Below are 24,381 nucleotides of genomic sequence, written 5' to 3'. Positions count from 1 at the left end.
CCTGTCTGGGCCATCCCAGAGACTGGGCTTCGGGAGCTGAAATCAGCTGGGCCAGCCAGGGGCAGGGAGCGACCCCAAGGAGAGGGGACGGAGCTCTCCTGGGAGCCGCTGCTGTGTGACAGACCCAAACCCCAGGCTCCAACAGGAAAGGCATGCAGGTCACGGTCCTGACTTACCCAGTCCTGAGAAGGCCAGGGACACACGGAAGGGACCTGTCAGCACTCACCCTCCTGTTCCCGAAGCACCAGATGAAACCACCAAGAGAAGTAACTGATAGTTCTGGAACTAGGAACAAGCGCATTCTTACACACAGCAAAGCGAGGCCACCGAAACAGAGCTGGAGACACAGGGATCCCTCCTGAAGAAGCCCAGCCTCTCCACAGCGAGCGGCTCGTTTGCAGCCACAGGGACAGCGAGAGCAAGGGCCGGGAGGGATGCAAAAGCACGCGCCACGGAGAAGCACAAAAGCACACGGACAAGCGGCCATCTGCATGCCCCAGCGGCCGGGAGGCACGGTCCTAGCAGTGTAGGGCAGGCATCGCCGGTCTACGCCCCAGAACCCGACCACTGGGCCCGCGTCTGCTCCCCACCCACAGACTGGCGGGCGCCATTGAGGGTAACGCAGAGATAAAACAGAGCACGGCATGATTTGGAAAATACCCCCAGGCCCAGGGAAAGAAGTGATGTCCTATTTGCTGCCTCCGCAACATAACTGAGGGGACGCCCAGCCTCTGTGAGCCACGGTGCTCTTGCGGATAACGTTTCTAACACGTGGGACTAAAAGTCACTGCTGAGAGCGCAGTCACATGCATGCACCTGCGGAAGACGGAGCGGCCGCCTCGGGCTACAGCTGAAGCACTGGTGGGCCCGTGGCGGAAAAGGCCGAAAATATCGTTATCCGGACGCCAGCATGACCACCACGTGGGAAAAGATGCTCAGAGACCAAACCTGGAGGACACGGAGCACCGCGCCAGCTGGCGGGATTGGGGGCGCTCACTGCGGAGCAGACTTCCCGCATAAAAACCGCAGCCCCGAGCCACCACGCGTCCGGGCGCCCTGCTGGGCAGAGCTGCTCCGAACCCGCGTGCAACAGCACACGCAGAGCACACGAGCTGGGCCCGCACCACCGCCCCGTGATGGCAGGAGCACGCGTGACCCCTGGCTCCCGGGGCCGCGGCACATGCAGGGCACAGGATGGGAGTCCGTGCACGCAGGCGTGTCCACACTGCAGCCATCGCCGAGCGGCCGAGCCCGAGTCCGGAGGCGCACGCAGCCCCGGGAGACGCGTTAGGGCTGGAACCTTACGCAGTCTGGGAGACAGGCTGCCCACGTAAGAGAAGACATGAAAACAGACACACACCCAGCAAGGAAAGTCACTGGAAAGGAAGCCCACAGGAGACAGAGCCAGGAGGGACGGCAAAGGGAGATTCAGAAACACACGGGGGTGGCCCCAAACGGCGCTTCTTCCAGGACGTCAGGAGGCGCTCAAGGGGGGATGACAGCACCACACTCGAGTGTCTCAGAACCGGTCAAGAGCCTCTTCATCAGTGGGCGTGACACCAGCAGCAGAAATGCTCGGGACCCAGCCGAGGACTCAGTCACGCACACACTTAGACACACAGCCACACGTGTGCATGCACACTTCCACACACTTATACATAGTTACATGCACACACCCACACATCACACGTCCACACACACCTGCACACACGCATGCACACACGTGCGCACACTTATATCGACACCCATGTACATAGTACACATGTATAAATCTGTTGCACATATTTATACACACGTGTGCACACATGCACACCCCACGTGTGTACATACACAGATTCCCCTGTCCACATACAGACACCTCGGCAACCAGAGTCCACACGAATGCAAACCCACACGTGTGGATGTGAACACAGAGACACGTACATTTGCACCCATGCCACACACACACACATATATGTACAGACACATACAAATGCACACAGATCCGCATGTGTGCCTCCAACACATGCACATGCATGAACATCACACGTGTGCACGTACACGTACACACAGATATGTAACTCCCACAGTCAAGTCCATCCACTGATACACACACACGCTCCGAACACACACACACCGTGTGCTTCTACACCATCACACACCCTCACGGTCAACACTAAGTATTGTTACGGTGTCTATAAAGAAACACACGTGCGTGCATTTAAACGTGCAGCCCATACTCCACGCCTGGCACCTGCAGCCCAGTGGGCTCGTGCATACCCAGCAAGCCCATCTGCCGCCCCCACAGACACAAGGCTCGGCCACCGACACTCCGATAGAGCCTGGAAACCCCGTCCCCCGGTTATGGGCCTTGGCGGGAGCTCCCAGACCATCATGGGGGCCCAGGACAGCAGTGGACCAGGAGACACCGCTGACACGGACAAGTCCAGGGACACACGGCTGACAGTGGCTCTGGGCGGTGGGGGGTGGTCCCTCTCACCCTTTTGACTGGGGGTGGTCCTGCTGCCCCAGCAAGGCTGTGGTAGGAGCCAGGCAGGTGTGCCCCAGCTTAACGGCCCAGCTGCTGCTGCAGGGCTGCCATGACGACCACCAGCGCAGGGACACCCTCAGGGTCACTGCAGGCTTTGCCTCCCGGTAGGGCACTCTGGCCAGCAGGTCAGGGCTCAGCACACCTGCACCAGCGCCAGCCAGGACCTGCCTCATCGCCCCCACCTCCCAGCTCTGCAGAAGCGGATTCCACCAGATTCCCACCCCAACACCCGCCCCCACAAGCAGAACACCCCCCCAGTCCTTACTCAAACAGCTCCTCCCCCTCCAGGGCAACGACCCCCCACGACGGGCTCTGCCGTGCTCCCTGACCTCCCAGCCCTATAGCGTCACCTGGGCGCACCTGTCTCACCTATGGGGAAACTGAGGCTTGGGGGCCTCACAGGGTGGCAGACCCTCCATCTCCACATCTAGGGGCCCCCACTGCAGTCCGGTCTCCTCGGACTCACCGAGGGGGCCAGCCTGGGCCCGACGCCCCAACCATCCTCACCCTGTGTTCTGTGCTCCCACCTTGTGCTCCCTGCCCCACACCCCAGGCCTGCACTCCCCCCTCCCTGCCCCGCCCCCCAGGCCCGCACTCCCCCCCTCCCTGACCCACACGCTAGGCCCAAACTACCCTCCACACCCCGCACCCAGCCCTGTGCCCCCAGGTCCGTGCTCTCCAGCCCGTGCCCCCCTCCCCACCCTGTGCTTTCCACCCAGTGCTCCCCACTCCCCTCCTCCCTGACCCGTGCTCCCCCTGTGCTCCCTCCCCCCTGCTTACCCCCATGCACCACCCCCCATCCCCATGCTCCCCACCCCACGCCCCCATGTCCGGCGTCCCTGCAGCCCGCAGCCCCACCGCACTGACCTGCTTCTCATTCTCGTCCTCCAGCCGGAGCCGGTCCTCGATGCAGTTCCGGGCCTGAAGGAAGGCTTTCCTTTGGGAGCGTTCAGCCAGGACCCGCACAAACACCCCGTACATGTTCACGCTGAGAAAGAGCAGGGCGTTGGCACCAAGCTGGAAGGAGAGAACAAGAGCACCGTGCACGTGGGGCGCTAGCCAGGCAGCGGCTCCCACACCCTCCACCGAGCCTCCCGTGTGACCACCGTGCAGCCTAGGATGGCGGGGTGTGCCGGCGGGACCCACCGTGCACGGCCGTTTCCTGCAGTCACAGAGCGGAACGGCATGCAGGGAGCGTCCCCCCCAGCACCCCAGAGCATGGCTGCATTTGGACATAAGGTCTTCCAAGGGGTCATTATGTTAAAACATGGTCACTGGGGAGGCCCGTGTGACTGGTGTCCCCCTAACACGAAGGGTCCAGGACACAGCCGTGCATGCAGGGGAACAAGCCTGGGAGGACCCAGGGAGGACACTCCGGGATTCCGCACGTCCAGCCTCCAGGCCTGAGAGGGACAGACATCTGCCGCTCAGGCCGCTGGGCTGGGCTGCACGTGACAGCCGCCCCAGGACAGCATCCGAGAAAACATGACGCCAGGAGAGATCTGATGCTCGCAAATGGGGAAGTGTAGGGGAGCAGATGGGAAGCAAAAGAAAGGACCACATCACACGGGAGCACGAAGGGAGCTGTCGGGATGAGTGACCGTCCAGGGAACACAGCGTCCGGAGCCCCTGCTCGGCCCACACCCTTGGACGCCCACTCCCTTCCAAGGATGAGAATCAAGGAAGGGGCAGCGAGAAAGACCCGCCTGAGGCACCGGCCACAGCCCAGACTCGGAGGCTCGCATCTGCTGGACCAGGAAGGGGGCCCAGCAGGATGTCGGCTTTCAGCAACCTTAACTCACGACCCGTCCAGACCACCCGGAAGCCCACAATGGCCGTGCTGCAGGTCGTGGCAGACCCAGAGAGGATCAGACCCCACTTCCCCACCTAGCTTCCTCTGCTGGTCTGTGCCACCAGTCTTGGGCCCAGGACCAGTAGGGCCATGGCACCAACCCAGGCTCTGCACCCACTTCCCCAAGGGGCTGCTGTGTGTATGAGCATCGCACAAGCCACTGCCCTCGGCCTCCACAAAGAGCACGGATTTCGACATCTGATGGGACACACACACTTCCTACAGGGTCCGGGCGTCCCCACTGCTCTCCACCAGGCTCTGTGACTCGCACACAATTAAGTGGGACGAAACAAACAGAGACAGGTGGGCAGCGGTCCCTGGCCAGAGGGCCCTGCCCGGGACAAGCAGCAGGACAAGGGAGGGCAGACCACAAGGCCACATGGACGGAGAACCCGCAGCACCTGGTGAGGCCAGAAGCTGGAGCTGGGAGCAGGCGAGGGACACAGACTCAGCAGGCAGACTGGCACAGAGGACTGGGGAGTGTGACAGCCTCAATGACATGTCCCTCAGGAGGGACACACAGGGCCGCAGCTGCAAACAGCAGAGCTGTTCCAAAAGGTGAAAAGGACAGGAGAAAGCCAGGGACACAAATCCCCAGGGCCTCACACAGAACTCCTCCCCCAAAACACGGGAGAGTCTGCCAGCACGCGGGGGACCCCAGGCTCACGTATGCCTGCTGAGATCATGTCTCAAAGGACGCAGGAACGTACCACCAGGACAGCGTCCCACACACACGTGTCCCTCTAAACCCGCTGTTCCACCCTCGTGGGAGCGCTCCTCGCCTGAAGCAGGTGCCAGGCAGGGGGACCTGCATCTGCGGTGCCTGTACCAGCCCCTCAGCAGGCCCAGGATGGTGGGGGCAGGGGGCCAGCGTGGCCGTCCCGGGGCCCATGCCGTGTCCTGGTGACCAGAGCAGTGTCCCCTCAGGCCGTCCATCTGCTCTGTCTGCAGATGGATCATCAGTGCACACTGTTCACAAAGCCACTTGTCGCAGGCGGCAGGACGCCCAGAGCGCGTGGAAGGATGGAGGGCAGCTCTGCAGAGTCAATATTTAAATGCACACTGCACGTGGCTAAGACGCCCACAAGCACCATCACAGGCACTTTTCCAAACATCCAAACAGTCCTGCGTCACCGCACAGAGCACACGGCTCTTCCCGGTGGACACGTGATTGGTCTGGCTCTGCGTGCCCCCGCCTGGCCTCGAAGGAACCTTTCGAAGGCAAGGGAACCAGAGAGACACAGGACACCCCGTGGGACATGGCACCAACCGTCCTGAGACGCCCTCCCGACCCGGCGCCCCGCAACCTCCACGCGGAGGGGTCAGCACCACGGACAGTACCGCACGGGGCCAGACGCTACCAGCCCTGCCTCCCAGGCCAGCAAACAAGGCTTTTCCAGAGAGGAAGGCCTCACCCGGCCAGGAGTGCGAGTGCAGAAATGTGGTGTCCCCAGGGAGGTGGGGCAGAGATAGGACACAGGCCACCGGGCAGACCATGGGGTCAAGGGAGAAGCGGCCAGGAGAGTGAGGGCAGACCGGGTTAATTCTCTACACACACCCGCATCACTCCTTCCCTTTCCTCCCACCATGATGATCCACTCAGGGAAACTGAGGCCCAGAGGCTGGTCGCTGAGTGTCTGCTGCCCATCTGCCCTCCCCTTCCTCCCTCACTCACCTCTACCCCATGATCAGGCACAGCCACCGCCCAATGGGCCACAGAAAGGTTTCACCACCAGCCATGATGAGGGTAACAACACAGAGACCAGTGCCCAGAGTCACCTGCTGGCAGGTGTGGCCCAGACGTGGTGTCGGTTCACACTGGCAGCCAGACTCCCACAGGCAAAACAGGCCAAGGGGGCCCCAAGCTTGGCCTTTGGAGGTCCGCGCCCTAAGCCGCCCCTCATCCCATGGCAGGCCCCCTCCTCCCCAGGTGGCTCTGAGGAAACCTCGCCCCTCCACGGGCCCCCACCAGTTCCAGCTGTTAACTCTGGGGGTCTCAGGGCTGCCAGGCCCAGTCCCTCCTCATTGCTCCCCGGCCACGTGAGGGCTGTGGCACACACTGCTCTTGACCCCACACCTGACGCAGGACACCAGGTCACACCCCGGCATGCTGCCCCCAGGAACACCAGGCCCCTCTTTGTCCTTTACGCACTGTGCTCCTGCCTTGGTTGCTCAGCACTCCTCTGGCGGGGACTGTGGGAGGAGAGGAGGTCCCGGGAAGCAAGGCCCCAACCAACACCCCCAGAGTCCATGGCATGTAGCCGCACGACCCCATGGCTTCGGGCCAAGAACTGGTCCTCGCCACTCCCACCAGCATCCACTCCACAGACACACCAGTGCTGAAGTGGGGCCAGCCCCGGGCTGAAGGAGCCAGTGCACACACTGCAGCCCCACACACCTGGCCTCAGCTCACCTGCCCCACACACCTGGCCTCCATGCACTGTCCCACACACCCGGCCTCTAGCACCGTGGGCCCTAGCCCTCCTGTCCTCCTCATGCGCTCCCGGCCTGGTCTGCCTTGCTCAGAGCCTCTCCCTGGGCAGGAGTCCTCTTCCCACCATGCTGGTTCATGCCCAGCCTCCAGGGGCTCAGCTCAGACGTGACCTTCTCAGAGCAGCAGACTCTGAGCCCTTGTGCATCACAGAGCCTCCCGGGAGCCAGCTCTGTACTCCTTCCTTCTGCTGTTTGCAACAGCTGTTACCAGCTTCCAACACACGAGGGTTCAGTTACTCACCACGTTCCCGGCCCCGTCTGCCCCTTGAGAGGGTCTTGGCCTGTCGGGCCTGCCGACGGCCCCCCAAGCCTAGGATGGAGCCTCTCGTGAACCTGGCACCCTGATGTTTGTTGGATGAATAACTAAGGGCACACAGATAGCGAGGGGCCAGGCCGGGACATGCTGCTGACAAGGGGAGATGTGCACTGCCACCTGCTCCGGGCTGTCTGGATGGGATCCTGCGAGACGTTTTCCAGTCCCCACATCTGGGGTCAGATGGGTGGGCAGTGACCCCAGCTTTCCCATGACCCTCAGAGGCACACAGAGGCAAGGCCTCGATGCAGCCTGACATGGGAAGTGACATGCCTTCTTGAGCAGGCTGAGCCTGGGGGGAGCCCCCGGTGGCATGGCGACATGGCCCGCAGACACGTGCATGTGTGGACCAGATCTCACTGCCCTGGGATCAGTAATCAGCACTGGGGGAGGGGGCAGGTCCTTGTCCTTCCCAGGCCCTCCCTCTCGGCCCCCCTGCAGGCCTACACAACAGAGGAGACTCTCAATTTTGCCTGCATCCCCACCCTTCCTAGATGGGCTGTGAAGGACACCCCAGGAAGAACTCCACACACCCATGCGTCCACCCACCCACCTATCTGTCCGTCCTCCTCCCGCCCACCCACCCACCCATCTATCCGTGCTCCCACCTATCCACGTCATCCTTCCTTCCATCCATCCTTCATGCACCCATCCACGCAATTATCCATCCATCCATGCCATCCATCTAGACTTCCAACCACTCATCCACCCACCCATCTATCCAAGTCATCCATCCATCCCCACGCACCCATCCACCCACCCATCATCCATCCATCCATCCATCCACGCACCCATCTATCCATCCATCTGTACATCCATACACCCATTCATCCGTCCACTCAAACACAACATGAGCTGGGCTTTGGGCCTCTGTATGCTCCAGGCTGTTCAGGCCTGCTTGCTCTGCAGGTGTCACATTGACCCCTCTGGGAACTACCCAAGACATGTCTGAAGCAGTAATGGCCGTGGCTTGTGGGCAAGTGGACTCTGGTCAGGGAACCAGCATCACTGTGAATGACCAAACCTCTAGAAGCTGTCAACCAGGTTGCCTGCTTGTGGCAGGAAAAGCAGCCCACAGCATTTCAGCGTCTTTTGTCCTCCTCCCACCTGACTGCAGAGCACGGGGACCACGGGACTGGACAGCGTGGTCTTCCGCTGCCTCAGCAGGAAGTCCTGCTCCTGTCAGCTCCGCTGCACGCTGACCGAGAGGCACAGCCTTGGATATCAGCAGGGCACATGGGCTGCAGGGGGTACGTGCAGGGATAGCTGCCCAGGGGCCCTCCTGTGTTGCCAGGAGGGGCAGGAATGAGTTAAAGTAGACCCCTGCCTTGTGGACAGGGGCAGACTGCCAGGGAGACAGGCAATGCGCGGGGGGAGGATGAGATCACCTGGAGACAGGTGTGCATGGACAGACAGGCTCATCAGCCCTCTGCCCCTAGGTGAGCAGCCCAGCCCCACCCCGCAGTGGGCACCTGGGTCCCTCGGATGATGGGGAGAGCCGGTGCAGAGACGGAAAAAGCCGACATGTTCCTGGAGCCCTGGTCATCAACCAGCATGAACTCTCCCGACGTCCACCGTGGCAGGCAGACCCCTCCCACATGGACAATGACCACATCGGGGGACATGAGCTCTGAGCGGAGCCTGAGGGGGATGAAAACTGAACAGGACTGGGTCTGGCACATGGAAGTGATTCCACTCCCGCCATGACCCCAGAGCTATAGACCCGGCCAAGAGGTTAAGGGCCACCACCTGAAAGCCGAGGTGGGAAAGCAGGAGACCACCTTGTGTCTGGGGTTCCTGCCCCGAGCAACCCGGCTGGGGCTTCCCGGGCACCCGCGCTGCCGGTCAGGGATGGCACCAGAAGCATGGCTTCGATCGCCGCAGGACACGGCAGCCCACAGTGTGCCCCGCACCCGTGATCTTTCCGTAGCATTCCTAGCACTTGCGCTGCTTCGTGGCTCTCAGGGTGCGGGGCAACGATCCCAGCAGGTGCACCTCCGACCCTGTCCTCCACACCCCCACGGTCGGCCAGCAGAGCAGAGCCTCGCCATCACTCAGGAATGCTTGGAACAGCTATCTGCAGGACCTCACCCACCGCCCCCATGCCAGAGCCGGGATCAGATGCCAGCTCCTGGCCAAGTTCTCTGGCAGGGCCAGGAGCCCCGGTCACGTGAGCACATGGTGCACACGAGAAATTCTGAACACCTGCCTGCACTTCATCGTCCAGTGTCCCCGCGAGGCCTCCCCGGCCCCCCACCCCAGCCTCTCTGAGCTCACGCCGGAGCCAGGTCTTGTCCAGCAGCCTGGGCCACCCAGCCTGGAACTCTCAGAGTGTGGGGACAGGTGCCTTCCCCTCCATGCCCCAAGATCCCCCCTGAACTCACTCCAGTTTCAAGCTGCCACCCACCACTGCCCAGCACAGGATGACAGCCTCTCCTGCGGGCGGCGCAGGCGGGCAGGTGGGCTCACCCTCCCCCGGGGCAGCTCGTCCCCAGGACAAAGAGGGTGGAGCTCTGCCTGCACCCCAGAGCCCCCACCTCACACAGAGCATCCCATTTATTAAATCAACACACGGCCCCATGCCACGCAAGGTCTCATGCGTCTGGTCAGCGGGGTCCCTCTCACCCCACTGCACGCAGAGGGGCTCCATGGGGTCCTGCCTCCCCGTGCTCCCATCCGGCTCTCCCACATCGCTCAGAGTGTGTTTCTAAGCTCACGTCATTGCTTGGGAGTGTCTCTGTGGTCTAACTAATGAAAGTGTTCTGAGATTCGCATCCTCAGGAGGAAGGGAAGGACACGGACAGGTGTCCACGCTGCCGCCCGCCCCCAGGAAAGTGCTCTGTTAACCTCGCTACTCTACTGGGGTGTGTGTTGGAAGTTTCCATAATAAAAACAAAACAAGGGGCACCTGGGTGGCTCAGTCATTACACATCTGCCTTCGGCTCAGGTCATGATCCCAGGGTCCCAGGATCGAGCCCCACATCAGGCTCCCTGCTCCTCCCTCTCCCACTGCCCTGCTTGTGTTCCTGCTCTCACTGTCTCTCTCTGTTAAATAAATAAATAAAATCTTAAAAAAAAAAAAAAAAAGAACAGCCTCTTTTTAAAAAAAAAAAACGATCCCGATGGGCTCTCGTGAGCTCCTGCCCTGAAGCTGAGGGCTGTCTGGGCTGTGGCTGCCACACCCAGAGGCAGATTCCCAGGGGCACGGCGAGATCACAGTGGCATCTCCTCTGTGACCCCTGATGTCTTTACTAGCACGGCTCCTGGCGTAAGGGCCTTCCGGCACCCCAGCCCCGGCTCACCGCCTGCTCAGGCACGGCCTGTCCACACCATGGGACTGCTGGGTCTCTGTGTCCCCAACCTCCTGGCCACAGCCCTGGGACGTTCCGACGTCCTCCTGTACCTTTGGACCCCCACTTGCTCTAGCCACAGAGGGACTCTCCCACCACGGCCCAGGTCTGAGGCTTGAACACAACGGACTTTGGAAATGAGCCCCGCCCACGGCCCCCCAGGGCCCTGTTGGATCACGGGGGGGGGGGGGGGGGGGGGGGGGGGGGGGACACGCCCCCTGGTGTCTGTTAAGTGGAGATCTATGGCAACATAAAAATCGGAGATATTTTTAAGCCCTTGAGCCAAATGGATGGATCCTGGAGACGGCTCCACCTCTGGTCCTTCGTGCTGCTGGGCTCCGCCCGGAGTGAGGATTCCAGATCCCTCCATCTCCTGAAGGCAAGGCGTTCACAGGAGTGCTTCCCTCCCACAGGAAACCAGGCAAAGACCCCTGGAGAAGCACCACTGACAGCCCCGCAGAAGGCCATGGTGCGGGGTCGCTGTGGCCGGGGCTGCAGAACCTTCCAAAGCAGACGCCCTCACCCAGATGCCAGCATGGCACAAGGCCCCCACCCCGAAGAGCGCACGTTCACACGGGCAGAGGCGCTAGGAAGCCTGTGCGCGGGGAGCGCCTCCCGAGGACAAGTCGGCACCCGGGTGGCAGAGGAGTGCCGGGGTCCTCCTGTGGGCGTCCCGTCCCGCCGCACTCGGGTCCCCCACATCAGTGTCCAATCTGCCCGCACCTGGGTCCCTCCGTGGGCGTCCTGTCCCCCCACCCAGGTAACTTCCCGGGATTCCTCAGCAGCTTCGTCAGGACCCCGTGGGCGGGTCGCAGTCGCACCACTCACATGGTCACCGTGGCTGCTCCTACCTGGTGAGGCTCCCCTCCCAGCCCCAGCCCCCACCGAGGAGAGGCCCCCTGACTCCACACGGAGACTCCCAACCGCCCTGCTGCTGTCCCTGCTCCCAAGCTCTAGGCCCACACACCTGCCGCAAAGCTGGGCTGGGGCAAGGTGGGTCCTGGGTGCGGCGGGGACAGTAAGCAGCCTCAAACCCACATACTCAGACCCCGCAGGTCTCCGTGGGACTCAGGCCTCAGAACACTACCACACACGCACATGCACACGTGTGTGTGAACACATGCATGTACGCACTAGGCTGCACACACACGAGCACGAAACTCATACATGTGCCACCAAGGTGCGCGCATTACACGTGTGCTCGGCCATACACGCACGTACACGCACGTACACACACCCGCGTGTGCACACACAGAGGCCCACGCCGACTGCACTGGGAAGCGGGAAGCCCCCCTCATCAGCTGGGTGCCTTCCTCCTGGCAGGCCTGGAGGCAGCCTGGACCCCAGCACCCCAAAGATCAAAGCAGACGCTGATGCCCCCAGCCCAGAAGCAGAGGGTCCAGGGTCTAGGGAAAAGAGGTGGGCCCAGGGAGGACCCAGGCATGGCGGTAAGGGACAGGCTGCCCCAGCCCTCGTCCCATGCATCGGGGGCTGGGGGGCCCAGGACGGGAGCCTCCAGGGCAGGGACCCAGGCTGGCCAGGGGGCCTGGCCCTGTCACTCTCCCCATGTTCTAGGCCACTCGCCCAACCCCCCAACCCGAGGAAGCCCAGCCTCGCTCACTTTCCTGGTGGTCTCTGATGCCACCCAAGGTCACAGACAGGAGGGCTCCACGCACATACCCATCACACGAAAACGTGGTAATGCTAACACATGGGGTGACGTGCGGTGTGCACCAGCACGGCCTGTGGGTGTGCAAGCGGGTGTGTTTGTGTGTGAAAGTAGACAGGTGTGAGGGGAGCAGCAGACAACAGTCCCCAGGACTCTGCCAGGAGCAGGTGCCAGCCCTTGCCTGAAGGCGGGATGTGTCCCCGTGTCCAGGCCCCATTTCCCAGCAGCCCAATTCCTCTGCCCTGGCCTGACCCATTCCAGGGACTTCTTTGAGTTAGTGCCAGCTGCTCGGAGGGAGGCTAACTGGACTCTCCAGGGAAACAGACCAGGTTATGGGAAGGGAACCGAGGGACTGACCGGGTAGATGTGGGGGTGGGAATCAGGTGTCCCAGCAGGGTGCCCACTAGACACAGACCTAGAGGCCTGGAGGGGACACCCACCACCACCTGCAGCTCAGGGAGTAGCAGAGCAACAGGAAGCCCAAGGTGGAAAGAGCTGAGCTCTGCAGGGGGACCAGAGGCCTGGGGCAGGGGGGTCCAGCCTAGGCCGGGAGGCTATCTTTGGGGTCACTGCCAACCAAGGCAGAGAAACCCCCTCCTCACCTTCACATGGCCCGGGGTGAGCCAGGAGGTCCGACCTGTCTACCTCCCCTTTCCAGCCTCCACCTAGCAGCACGAGGTCAGCGGAGGCAGGTGGGTGCACCAGCAGGTGAGCAAACAAAGCCACATGACCCAGCCAAGGTGGAAGAGGAGGAGGGAGGTACCCCGGGGAAGAGCATCCAGCCTGGGTAAAGGGCCTGGCGGCCTGGTGGAGGGCAGGAAGGGCAGGAGGCCCCGGAGAGGGGGTCCAGCAGGGGCGAGTCCAGCTGAAGGAGGGGTCCTGCTGGGTAAGGGTCCCACCAGGAAGAAAGGGGAGAAGGGGCGCAGCCTTTGGGGGGAAGAGCCAGGGGAGGCGGTGCTGGGGCCCAGCCAGGTGGGTTGGGGGGGGGTGAGGGGACTTAGAGGAGTCAGGGGGAGGGGCCAGCGGGAGGACGGGGCGGAGGGTGTGCTGGGTGCGGGGGCGGGGCGGGGCGAGCCGGCTACCATGAGGAGGAGGAGCCCCAGCGCCCGGAGTCGGCACAACCCAGGTGGGAAGCAGGCAGCCCACACCCGGGCGCGCCGCGCTGTGAGCTGCCTGGTCGCCTGTGTACTTGGGCTCTGATGGCGGTGACATCGCTCCACCTGCCAGCAGCACTCGAGCTCTCCCCAGAGCTCAGACGGCCTGGAGGGGCGCAGGGGAACTCCCGCCAACACCCACTTGCCCGATGGTGCTTTCTGTTTTCCTGCCTGGGGCTCAGAGTGGGGAGAGAGGACATGGAAATACATGTCCCTTCCACTGACAGGCAGCCATTCTGCCCACAGCAGGGGCCCCGGATGAGCCCAAGAAGATACAGCAATGTTGCCCTACCCTGGCCAAGAAGTGGGCATTTGGGGCCGTCCTGGGCGGGGGAGGGGAGGGCACCCAGGAGGAAGGAAGCTGGAGCTGGTCGATGCGCACACCCACAGCTGTGAGGGGCAGGGCCACGGGGGTCTCCTCTGGGGGCACTGAGCCCACTGCTCCTCTCCAGACATACCCCGTTGCCCCCACCACCACTCCAAGGCCAGGACCTTGGCATGCACAATTCTGTCTGCCACCACTGCCAGCAACCCCCCTCCGTCCCCGGTCCCCAAGCACACTCATCCGTCCTCAAGCTGTACTCTTCAAGTCCACCAGTGCCGCCACCGGGGAGCAGGGTCACACAGGTGGCATCGCCCCCTTTCCTCCCCCTCACCGCTCCCATGTCCCCCTACCCCACCCCAGGTCTCCAGCCCACCCCAGCCTGGCTTGCCACCCCACAGTCCCTGAGCAGACTTCAAGGTTCCCCAACAGGATGCCTTCGGTTCTGACATATCGCTCAGTTAAATTAAAACGAATTTCCATGCTTTGTGTGTACATACAACCAGTGGGCAGGAGGGAACGGGCGGGAAGAAGGTCCCAGCCTGGTCAATATTTACGCAGCTCCTCCTGGGCGCTGGGCTGGAGGGGAATGAGACTGTCTCCCCAAACTCCTTGTGCCCTCGCTGAGAGCAGCAGCACGGGCCCAGCGAGAGCCAGAAGGTCCTGCTGCCTCCCGGGGAAGGGCAGTCGAGCAGCACCTGAATTCCAACCCTGCAGTCACCGACCTCCTGGGCGCTCTCAGCCTGTCAGCCTGGGCCAACCTGGGTGCCACAGGGTCCCCAAAGCACGGGGCCTACCAGGGCGGGGCAGGATGGCTGCAGGAACCTCCCAGAGCCTCCCTGTGGAGGGGCAGAGGCTCTGAGAGACCCCCAACCCTGTGTGATCCCCCCGGCCTCTGTGCCCCGAGCAGGAGCAGTTCTCTCCCGCCCACGGCACGGACACTCCGCCCAGAAGGTCCAGCAAAGGCAACCACCCTGCACAGACTCCTCCACTCACCGTCGCCATGTCCTTCTGGGCCTCCACCTCAGGTCCTGCCCCAAACCAGCTCCCGAGGAACATGGGGCTCTGGGCACATGACCGCACTGCAGGGCAGCCGGAGGCCGTGGAGCAGCTGGCAGCAGAGGCCCCACTGGGTACGTGAGCCTCCCACCTTCCCCACCGGCCTCCCGGCCCATGGAGGACTCCAGCCCCAGGGCAGCACCCAGGCCCCTCACCATGTTTGTCGGCGCCCACCCCACCTGTCTGTCCACATCGCCGCTACCAGTAGCAACGTGTGGATCTGAACAGGAACGTTCTGGAAGCCAAAGCAACTTGGAGGTGACAGGACACTCTGAATAAGGGCTTTTCCCACAGGCTTTCCACCTGCATGCCAGCTCTGCAGTAGGGAAACTGAGGCCCGGGCGGGAAGGGTGTGCGTCGCCCAGGGAGCCAGCAGCAGCAAACGCCAGACGCCTGCTCCCTAAGAATCCAGGTTCACAGGATGGACTCCCTGCCCCCCGGGAGTACAGGGGCTCATCTTATCCTGGAGCAGAGCTCCCTGGGCCCAAGACCTTCACAGACCCTTTCCTCTCCCTCAGTTCTCTAGAAGGGGTGACCAGAAACTGTACACAAAATTGTTTCGGTAAAAGACAATAGTACTGCCTTTCGTTGAACCAGCCGGACCCCTCATACACCAGATCTCAGACCTCCCCTCCTCACCCGGAGCTGACCTGGCCGCGGGGCCTCCCTTCTGGTCCTGGTAGGGAGGTCGTCCGGCTGGGGGGCCCCACACCATGGGGGCCAAACACATAACAGAAGGGAAGGTTGTGGGGGGAGGGTCCAAGAGCAGCTCCTAAGGACAGATGGCCAGCAAGGCCACAAGCCAGGGGCCTGCTGGAGAACCACCCAGAACGGAGCCCCCCTCCCCTCCTTGGATGCAGGGAGCCCTCTACCCTCCTCCCTTTTCTCCGCCTCAGCTCTGCTTCTGGCGGTCCCCCTACTTTCTCCCTCTCTTCTCCCCACCTCCACAGGCCCCTTCCCCCATTCCTTCCTCCTCCCCTCCCAGCCCCCAGCACGTGCTGGCCTCTCTAGGTCCCCAAAATACACTTCCCGTGTCTACCCTGTGCATCCATGATCCCTCTGACCATGGGCATTCCTGACATCACCGTCTGAGAACACCTCCCTGGGTCCTCATGGGGGGGCCCTCGGTGCCCCCAGGCCATAGTCGGATTCCCCGCACCCCCTTCTTCTTCCCAGAGCCTGTTCCATGCAGCCTCCCCTCCTCTCCCCCATCTCCCCCATTTCCCGCACCTCCTCCATCTGCCACATTCTCTCCCTCGATGGGCTTGCCCACCACATCGGATTCCCCCATCCTCCTGCCAAAAGCTGCCAGAGGCGGAAACAAAACCCTCCTTCAGGGCCCTCCAAGCCCCGCTGGGTGGGGTGGGTTTCACTGCTGGGTCAGGCTGGAAGAGCCCCACACACAAGGACACCTGCCTCCAGTCTCCTGGGTCTCCGGCTGGGGAGGAGCCCATGGGGAGCAGGCAACGTCCTTGTCCCCCGCTACCGTCTCGCTGGCCCTCCTGGAAGGCAGTGGCAAAGTTCCGATGCTCCCAGCCTTGGTCAGACCCCGGCAGGGCGGCGGTGGCAAGGACTGGAGCCCTGTTCGACCTTGGCAAACCTGTCTTTCTAGACCAGAAACGGGTCCACAACGGGTGCCAGGGAGACTGGAGGAGACCCAAGTCCCCGTCCCCTCCCAACCTCCCCAGAGTGCCGCAGGCTGGAAGGGAGACTCTGCCAACCCCACACGAGGTCCAGGCACACTGGAGAGGAGCCCAGAGCCGTGCACAGCCAGGAGGAACCCTGCCCGCCAGGGGCCCATCCCGCGCCCACTTTCCGTTCTTCTTCTGGGATGTGTGCAGCCAAAGAGCGCCAGCCAGGGCTCTGGCCGGGCTTGGCCGCTCACCAGCTGCCTGACCTTGGGCCAATCCTTGCCCTCTCCACGCTCCCCTCTCCACAGCCCACACCCAGGGGAGCTTTGTGGATGGCGACTAGGAAAAGAGCCCAGCCCTAGAAGCCCCCACCGCGTCCTCGGCTCGCCGAGTGACCTTGAACGCCCCCCACACTCGCGGCCTCAGTTTCCCCACCCCCCCAATCCGCAGATGCGCGCCTGGCTCGCCCGGTGTTCCCGGTCCCTCCCAGGCAGGTGTGTATCCCAGACCCGACGGAGAGCGCGCAGCGGCACTTACCGTCCTCCAGAGACGCGGGCGCTTGGCGGGCACCAAGGTGGCCGTGACCAGCAAGTGCGAGGCGGCCACCACGAGCCCGAAGCCGACGGCCAGCAGGCTGCGCACGGGCAGCAGGGCATAGGACACGAAGGTGACCAAAAGGAGCTGCCAGACGCCGTGGTCGGCGGCCGCCGTCCCCGAAGCCGCGCCGGCGTGGGTGCCCGCGGGCCCGCCGAGCGCGAAGGGGCAGCAGAGCAGCGCGAAGGTGAGGCTGAACAGCAGTGCCAGCTGGCCGACCTGCTGCAGCTGCGGCGCCTGCAGCGAGCGCACGTTGGTGACCACGAGCAGCGCCAGGAAGAGCACGCAGTGCGCGGGGTGCGAGCCCCTGGCCAGGCCGGCCGCGGGCCCCGGCGCGCCCAGCAGCTCCGCCAGCGCCAGGGCGCCCGCCAGCCCACTGAGCACGGCCAGCGCCTTCAGCGTGGCCGCCTGCTCCAGCCGCAGCGTGTAGCCGCGGAACAGCGCCTCCAGCTCGGGGCACGCGAACTCCTCGCCGCACGGCCGCAGCCCACGCCGGCCGCCCGGCCCCGCCGCCCGCTCGGCGCCCCCGGGCTCGCCCGCGCCGCCGCCTCCGCCTCCGCCGCCGCCGCCGCCTCCGCCTCCGCCTCGGCCGCGCGGCGCCCCCGCCATCTCAGCGCCATGCGGCGGCGGCCGGGGCGCCGGGGCGGGCGGGCGCGGGCGGGAGGCGCGGGGCGCGGCGGGCAGACTCGGGGCGCCGGCTGCCCCGCGCGCGCGCCCCGAGCGCGTCCCCTCCCGCCGCCGCGCCTGCGCAGTGCGCCGCCCGCCCGCCCGACCGCGGTCCTCCCGCGGCCCAGCTGCGCCGGCCCCGCCGAGCGCCGAGCGGAGGGGCCGCGTGACCCCGGCGCCCGCCGCGCCCCGAGCCTCAGTTTCCCCGCCGGCGCGCGGCGCAGCCCGCGGGGCCGTCTCTCGGGGCGTGGGAAACGCACGAATCCTGCGCTATCCCCTGGGGTGGGGCGGGGGGCTCCATCCTGCCGAGCGGGTGACACCCCTAGACTCTAGAGGAGCCCGCGGTGGGACCCCGGGGCCTGCAGCTGGCCCTCCCGCCCCCGGCGCCGCCGCACTGGACCCAGGAGCCCTGGTCCTGCTAACCCCGCGAGCAAACGCGGGGGCGCGTGGCGTGGGACCGCGCCTCCCAGCCGTACAGACAGACGAGTCAGGCCAGAGTCTTGGCTGGGGGCGCAGCCCTGGGTGCAGGGGTGGGGCGGGAAGCACAAGAAGGGACACTGCAGTTTTCCCTGGGGGGGACTGGAAACCCAAGTGAGAGTGGGCTGTACGCTTCTGGCAGGGGACAACTATAGGTGCGGTGGTGTCCACGCGTGCCTGGGCCCCACCCAGCGCCTCCTGTGCTCGGGAAGGGGTTTTGCACCTCACTTCAACCGCATTGCCTTCTTTGGTGCTCACAGGGGCCCCTGGGGGCGTGCCTCTGTCCCCCCCCCCCCCCACACACACACCAGGAGAGGTAAACAGCTGGCCCCGGGAGGCTTACAAAGAGGTAAGGACTGGGCAAAACCGCTGACCCCTCCAGGAGCCCTGGCCGCTTCTTGCCCACCCCTCCATACACATGGAGCAGGACCTGGGGGATCCCACAAAATCACAGACAGCAGAGACCAGGAGGCTAGCCCCTCTGCAGGAGGTCCTTCCCAGGTGACCAGACACCAGAATTTAGTCGGTGTGGAAGGCATGGGTCTGTTTTTCAGGCACTGTGGGGATTTCAAGTAGGCTCCCAGGCGAGAGCCATTGGCATGTGCTGTTATCTGGGCTCAAGGTCTAGAAGGTTGGGAACTGAGTATTAGACCACAGGAAGTGGCTGTTTTTGTACAAGACACAACGTGAACCCATCAGAAGTGGCACCTCACGGTCGCCCTGGCCAAGAGCCCTCATTGTTCCATCCCCAACAGCTCACATCAGCATGCTCTTGGTGGCCTCCTGGTCCCGCCTCCTGGACAGGCCTCCCTATGCAGGGCATCTCCTCTGTGAAGCCTTTCTGACTTCCCGACCACCAGTTCCCAGTGCCCCCAGGACCTGGCGCTCTGTCTGGTCACCGGGTAACTTGTCCCCATCCCCTCTTGGAACTGGCAGCCCCTGGGGCCGAGGGAGAACTGGAAGTTATCTGCCCCACCTCTGTTTTTAACTGACATCCCGAGGTCCCATCTCCCTTCCCTTGTCCCCCACCTGTCCCCAGTGGTAGCAAGTCTGCATGGTCCTTCAAGCATCAAGGATCACGTATAGACTCTCTTGTTAAATAGGTATTTTTATGTCCTAGTGGTACTAGGGAAGGAAAGCTGAGTACTGTCCAAAATCGGGCAAGCCACCTGGGAATGAAGGGATGAAAAAGTATCCTGGGGTCAAGGTCACAAGGCGACTGCACTTCCCAGCCCACTAGCACATTCATGGGGAGGGATCTGCACCCACCTCTCTCACTGAGACGGGAGGTACCAGACCTCTGTGGGAGCTTCCCACTGCACCACCGTGGGGCAGAGTGGGGGCTGCTTTCCCTTCACCTTCTCTGCCCCCGTCTGCTGGGTTGAAAGGACAAGGCCACTAGTGGGCGGGTTGCATCCAAGGATGATGGGCAAGCCATCTGAGAAACCGTGCACATGCCCCATGCTCTTGTGAGTGTCCTCAGTTCAACCATGTCCCCCCAAAATTCATATGCTGCAATCCTGACCCCCAGTACCTCGGAATGTGACCATCTGTGGGACTAAGGTCATGCAGACATCATTAAGCTGAGCACCCTAGACTAGAGTGGGCCCTGATGCAGTATAACACGTGTCCTTATACAAAGGGGACCTTGGGAGGAGAGCAAGCCTGAAGACCGGTCAGCCCATGAGCCGCAGAGTTACAGGAAAGCAGGAGGCTCCTACCCCAGGGCCCCCCCTGCCCAGGGGTCTCGGGCCTGCGACCCGTGATCCTAGCCTTCCAGCCTCCACAGCTGTGAGAATGTATGTGTGTTGTCCACGCTGGGGCTCCGGCGCCTCAGGAGGGGGCCCTGGCCTGCTAGCGCTCAGGCTTAGGGTCCACCCTGAAGAACGTTGCCTGTTACGGAGTGTCAATGTCGACCAGGCATAAAGGGTCCACGCAGAGCACAGACCCAGATGGGAAATTCTGCCCTTCCTGGAAGCAGCCCCTCCCTGTGGAAGGTGAGCAGAGGGAGGGGAGCATCATGGTCACTGTGTGTCCAGCTGGCCCAGGAGGACACCACCAAGAATCGCCAGCACCTCGTCTGAGACAGGAGTGCAGGCCTCCTTAAGCAATAACAGCGCCAGGCCTCCCTCGGACTTTTTGGATATTTTGTGGATCGCAAATCTCCGTCTCTTTGCATTTGAGGTTCCCAGCTGCTGAGGTGTGGCGTGGTGTGGCAGGGGCCCGGCGTGGAGCACAGTCGGGCGTCGCGCGGTGTCCTGGCTAAGAGCACAGACGCGTGCCACCCCTCCGGGCTGTGTGACTTGGGGCAAGCTGCTCACCCTCTCTGGGCCTCATCTCCTCCACGAATGGGTGCTGTCGTGGCTCCTGGCCCACAAGGTTACGGTGGACACAAGGACGACCTCTGCTGTGTGTGCTCTGTGCACACAGGGCCGGGCGAGCATCATGCTAACCCCGTGAGCTGGATGAGTGAGTGTCAGGCCCTCCGGACACAAAGGGCCACAACAGCTGGGGAAGTCGCCGTAATCCAGCTTCTGCCTGGGGACACTCACAGAGCTCCTGGGACTTCTGCCAGAGACGCAGCTTCCAGACGAGTGTTCCTCGCAGGCTCCCACTTTGTGTTTGGGGTGGAATTTCCCCTGTGGGTCTGTTGGAAACCCCGTGGAAATGCAAGCTGTCTCCAGGAATCAAAGGGTGTGAGGAGAACCCCCATGGGGGGCTCAGCCTCCTCCTCTCCCCTGGAGGCTGGATGCAGCATTTGCCCCACAAACACCTCTCTTGGATGCGTCCTGCTGGGCTGGTTGTTGGGGGTGGGGGGGATTGCAGTGTAGACAGTGATGGAAAAGGCCCCAGGGGTCTGTTCGGGGTTCCTCCACAAGAACGGGACAGGACTCCATCTCAGCTCCCTTAACCCAAAAGTTGGAGGCCACTTCTGCTTACCTCACTGGAGGCTGGGAGGGCTGACTGAGGGCCACACTGGGCAATAAGTGGTCACACCCTCCCCCTACAACAGGACGCTGACCAGTCTGGCTGAGGCCACTGGGGTGCATGGCCCAGGTGGCCAAAAAAGAGGGTGAGAGTGTCCTCCAGCTAAACCAGGGGCCGGAGCTGCATGGGTGGGTGGTGATCCCTGAGCCCCACAGCCGAAGCGGCAAGACAGGGCCCACATCTCTGTTCCTTCACACCTTGCTGTCCCCACACCTTGATGGCCAGGAAGACCAACTGGGGCTTCACGGCCAGCTCTGCCACCTTCCTGCACCTGGCCCCGGGCTCAGGGGTCCCCAGAGACTTGGCATCCTTGCCTCAGTGCCAGGTCTCCAGCCAGCCCAGAGCAACAAGCACCAGATAACACCGGACTGCATGCCTGGTCTGCGGGAAGACCTGGCTGACAGAAGGAGGTATGCATGATGCGCATGCTGGCCATCTCGTTGTCACTAGGATTCGGCCCCGAGAGGAGCAGGACCCCTGGGCAGTGGGAGGGACCAGCCTCCAGGCTGGGGCTAGCCCAAGAATCCCACCGATAAATATGTGTTCAAAACCATGCCCAGTGCTCCCACAGAAAGGCACGCCCTCTGAGGGGGCACAGAGGGGCACCCAAGCCCCCAGAAAGGTGTGCTCTTGGAGGCAGTGGGCAGAAATAGAACCCTGAGCTCTGGAGACCCAGACAACTCAAGACACAGAGCTGCGGGCCCTGAGCTCTTCTCCCCGGAGCCCGGGGTCCTGCGAGGTCTGTGTCCTCCTCCCCCCGCCCCCCTGCTCCTGACAGAGTGGCCTCAAAGGAGCAGATGCTGACCGTGGCCGGGCAGAAGAGACCAAGGAACCCGGGGTAAGGCTGTGGTGGAGGTCAGCAAGGGCAGGTGGAAAGGTTCTTGATGACCCCAAGGATGGTGGCCACTCGCCATGGGCTCAGTGGAGGGGTCTAATGACCCCCGGAGCGAGGCCAGCATGACCATGACTGCTCTCAGGTGGCCATGCCCCTCATTCGAGCCCACCCACTGCACTCGGGGCTTCTAAGGAAGAGTCTTCCTCCGGATGTAACCACACCTCCCTCAAGAGGCCGAACCTAGTGTATCCCCAGCCAGTTCCTCTAAACCACAACCGCTTTCTACTAAATCCAAAAGACGCTGCATTCTGGGCAGGCATTTTCCGAAAAGGAGGGGACCCTCTGCCGGATGGTGGACGTGCGGGGACATGTGCCCTCCCTCGTCAGGCAGTGACTCTGTCCTTGCCAGGCTCCAGGGCCCGGATGGGTTTTCGCTTGTCCCTGGTTATCCTGAGCATGACAAAGGACTCCACAAAGGGTGCTGATATTTGCCACATGTGCCTTGACGTCTGAGTATGGCTTCAAGGGACAGCGATCCTTGGCTGCTGGGGCAAGAGTACTGGAAGGTGCTGGCAGGCGGAGTCGGGGAGTCAGTCCGGCCCGGAGCATCGTCCGAGAGCAACTGCTGGTTGGCGCAGAACCGCTCCCTGCTGCTCTCTCAGGAAGGACGCTGTGTGGTCCTACTAGCACCCAGTGGGTAGGGGGACTGGACCGGAAAGCCCGCTCTGTTCCTGGACCAAAGCCTGGAGGGGACGGGGCAGTCAGCGAGGACGAGGGCCTCCCACCCTGGAGACAAGGTGGCGTGCCCCTGAACGGAGCGGGGTCCCCTGGCTGAAGGAGGACAAGGACAGGATTCTCTATGAATTCCATTTAATGCCCGCCAGCGCGGTCCCCGGGGACGTTCAGGTCCTTGTGGTTCATGAAACAATGCCGTAGTGCTCGCCCTCCAGGGGAACGTGCCAGGTGGGGACAAAAGGCCAGGGAACGGCAAGCCTTGGCCTTACCCAAAGACTCCCGTCTGGGCTATTTATAGTGGCACGGGACCAGGCACGAGCCTTAAGTGGATTTGTGTCCATGTTCCTGAGGGGGGGGCGGGACTGAGGTGGGGGGAGGCTGGAGGCAGGCGGGCAGGCAGGCTCCTCAGCAGACACTGAGAATAAGGCCTGGTCGGGGAGCCCAGCGCAGAGTCAGCTCTGACAGCTGCGGCGGAAAGGCAGGGAAGCTTCACGGGAGGATTTGCGCTAAAAATAGCATCCCTGGCTTGTGGGTAGAGAATTTGACCCAATTAGAGATTACCAGTTTCAGGAATTACTGGAAAAGAAATCTCATTAAATAGGTTAAATATAGGAGCCAGAGGCTGAGAAGGCCATCTGGGATTCGCAGGAAGACCAAAACCGACACAGGGGTGCGGTGCGCTCTGCGACTAGCGCGCGGGGAGGGTGCTGGGAGGGTGCTCGGCGGGCGCGCGGGGCGGGGGCGGGGCCGGGGCAGAGCCGCCCACCCTGCCGCCGCGGAGGCGGTCAGCCGCTCCCCATTCCCCCCACCCCCGCTCCGCTGCCCGGGACCCTCCATCGCCTCTGGCCAGGGCGCATCCGGCGCAAGGACCCCGGCCGGCCGCGCGGAGCCTCCTTCCGCACTGCACTGGTACAGACGGTCCTCCATCCAGGCCCGCGGTTTCCTGCTAGGACGGGGGACCGCCCTCCCTCCAGCCACCCAGTCGCCTGCTCGATTTCCCTAAAACGCAGAGGAAGGGAGGGTCTTATCCATTCCTTGCTCTAAAAAGAAAGAGGCTTCCTTCTGCCTCAGAGCTTCCCCGAGCCTGTTTCCACAGCAGAGGCATCCTCGGGAGAACTTTCAGGAAAGCTGCGTGTGGCACCCACTCAGCAGATGCCCTGGGCAAGACCCCACTGACCTCGGTTTCACAAAGCCTGGCAGTGACTTGACCAGGACACCTACCTGCTGGCACCGGTTAGCATGAGGGCACTCTAGGCAAGGCTGGGCAGGCCAGCACCCCTGCCCTGCACCCCGGTCCTGCACCTCCACCCAGCACCCCTGCCCAGCACACTTGCCCAGCACCCTTGCCCCGCACCCCTGCCTGCTGCCCCAGGCCCTCCTGGTGATTTTTTTAACTGTTCCTGGACATCCGTGCATGGCCAGGGATCAAACCTCCCCTGCCTCCCAGAGTTCTGCCCTTTGCAGCAGCCAGAGGTTTGGAAACCAGAGCCCAGGGCTCATTCACCCACATCTGTGACAGGTGCTGGCCCAAGTTGTGTTTTGTGTTGCAGCCGGAGGGACACAGCACAGGGAAGTCCCCCCTGTGCTCTGGGTCATTCCAGGTCAGCTCTGTCCACGTGCCCGAGAAGATAGCCCAGCGGCTCCAGCCTCCTGCTCAGGGTCACCCCCTGAGTGGGAAGGTGCCCTCTGCACATGCACTTGGGGTCTCGGCCA

At 63.0% G+C, this 24,381-nt stretch overlaps 1 protein-coding gene across 1 annotated transcript in view; it reads right to left on the bottom strand.

Moving 5' to 3' along the window:
• ADCY1 (adenylate cyclase 1) overlaps window positions 1–17,576 on the bottom strand; it is an 89,033-nt gene extending 71,457 nt beyond the window's left edge. The window contains exons 1-2 of the mRNA XM_046020936.1: window positions 16,911–17,576; window positions 3,398–3,547 (exon numbers count right to left, since the gene is read on the bottom strand). Of these exons, the coding sequence (XP_045876892.1) occupies window positions 3,398–3,547; window positions 16,911–17,576 (816 nt within the window). The remainder of the gene's footprint in view (window positions 1–3,397; window positions 3,548–16,910) is intronic.
• Window positions 17,577–24,381: the final 6,805 nt, after the last annotated feature.

Source organism: Meles meles, chromosome 10 (genome assembly GCF_922984935.1).
Source record: "Meles meles chromosome 10, mMelMel3.1 paternal haplotype, whole genome shotgun sequence".
NCBI classification, from domain to species: domain Eukaryota; kingdom Metazoa; phylum Chordata; class Mammalia; order Carnivora; family Mustelidae; genus Meles; species Meles meles.
The sequence above is the reverse complement of the archived record's forward strand: the minus strand, read 5'-3'. Positions and strand labels throughout refer to the sequence as shown.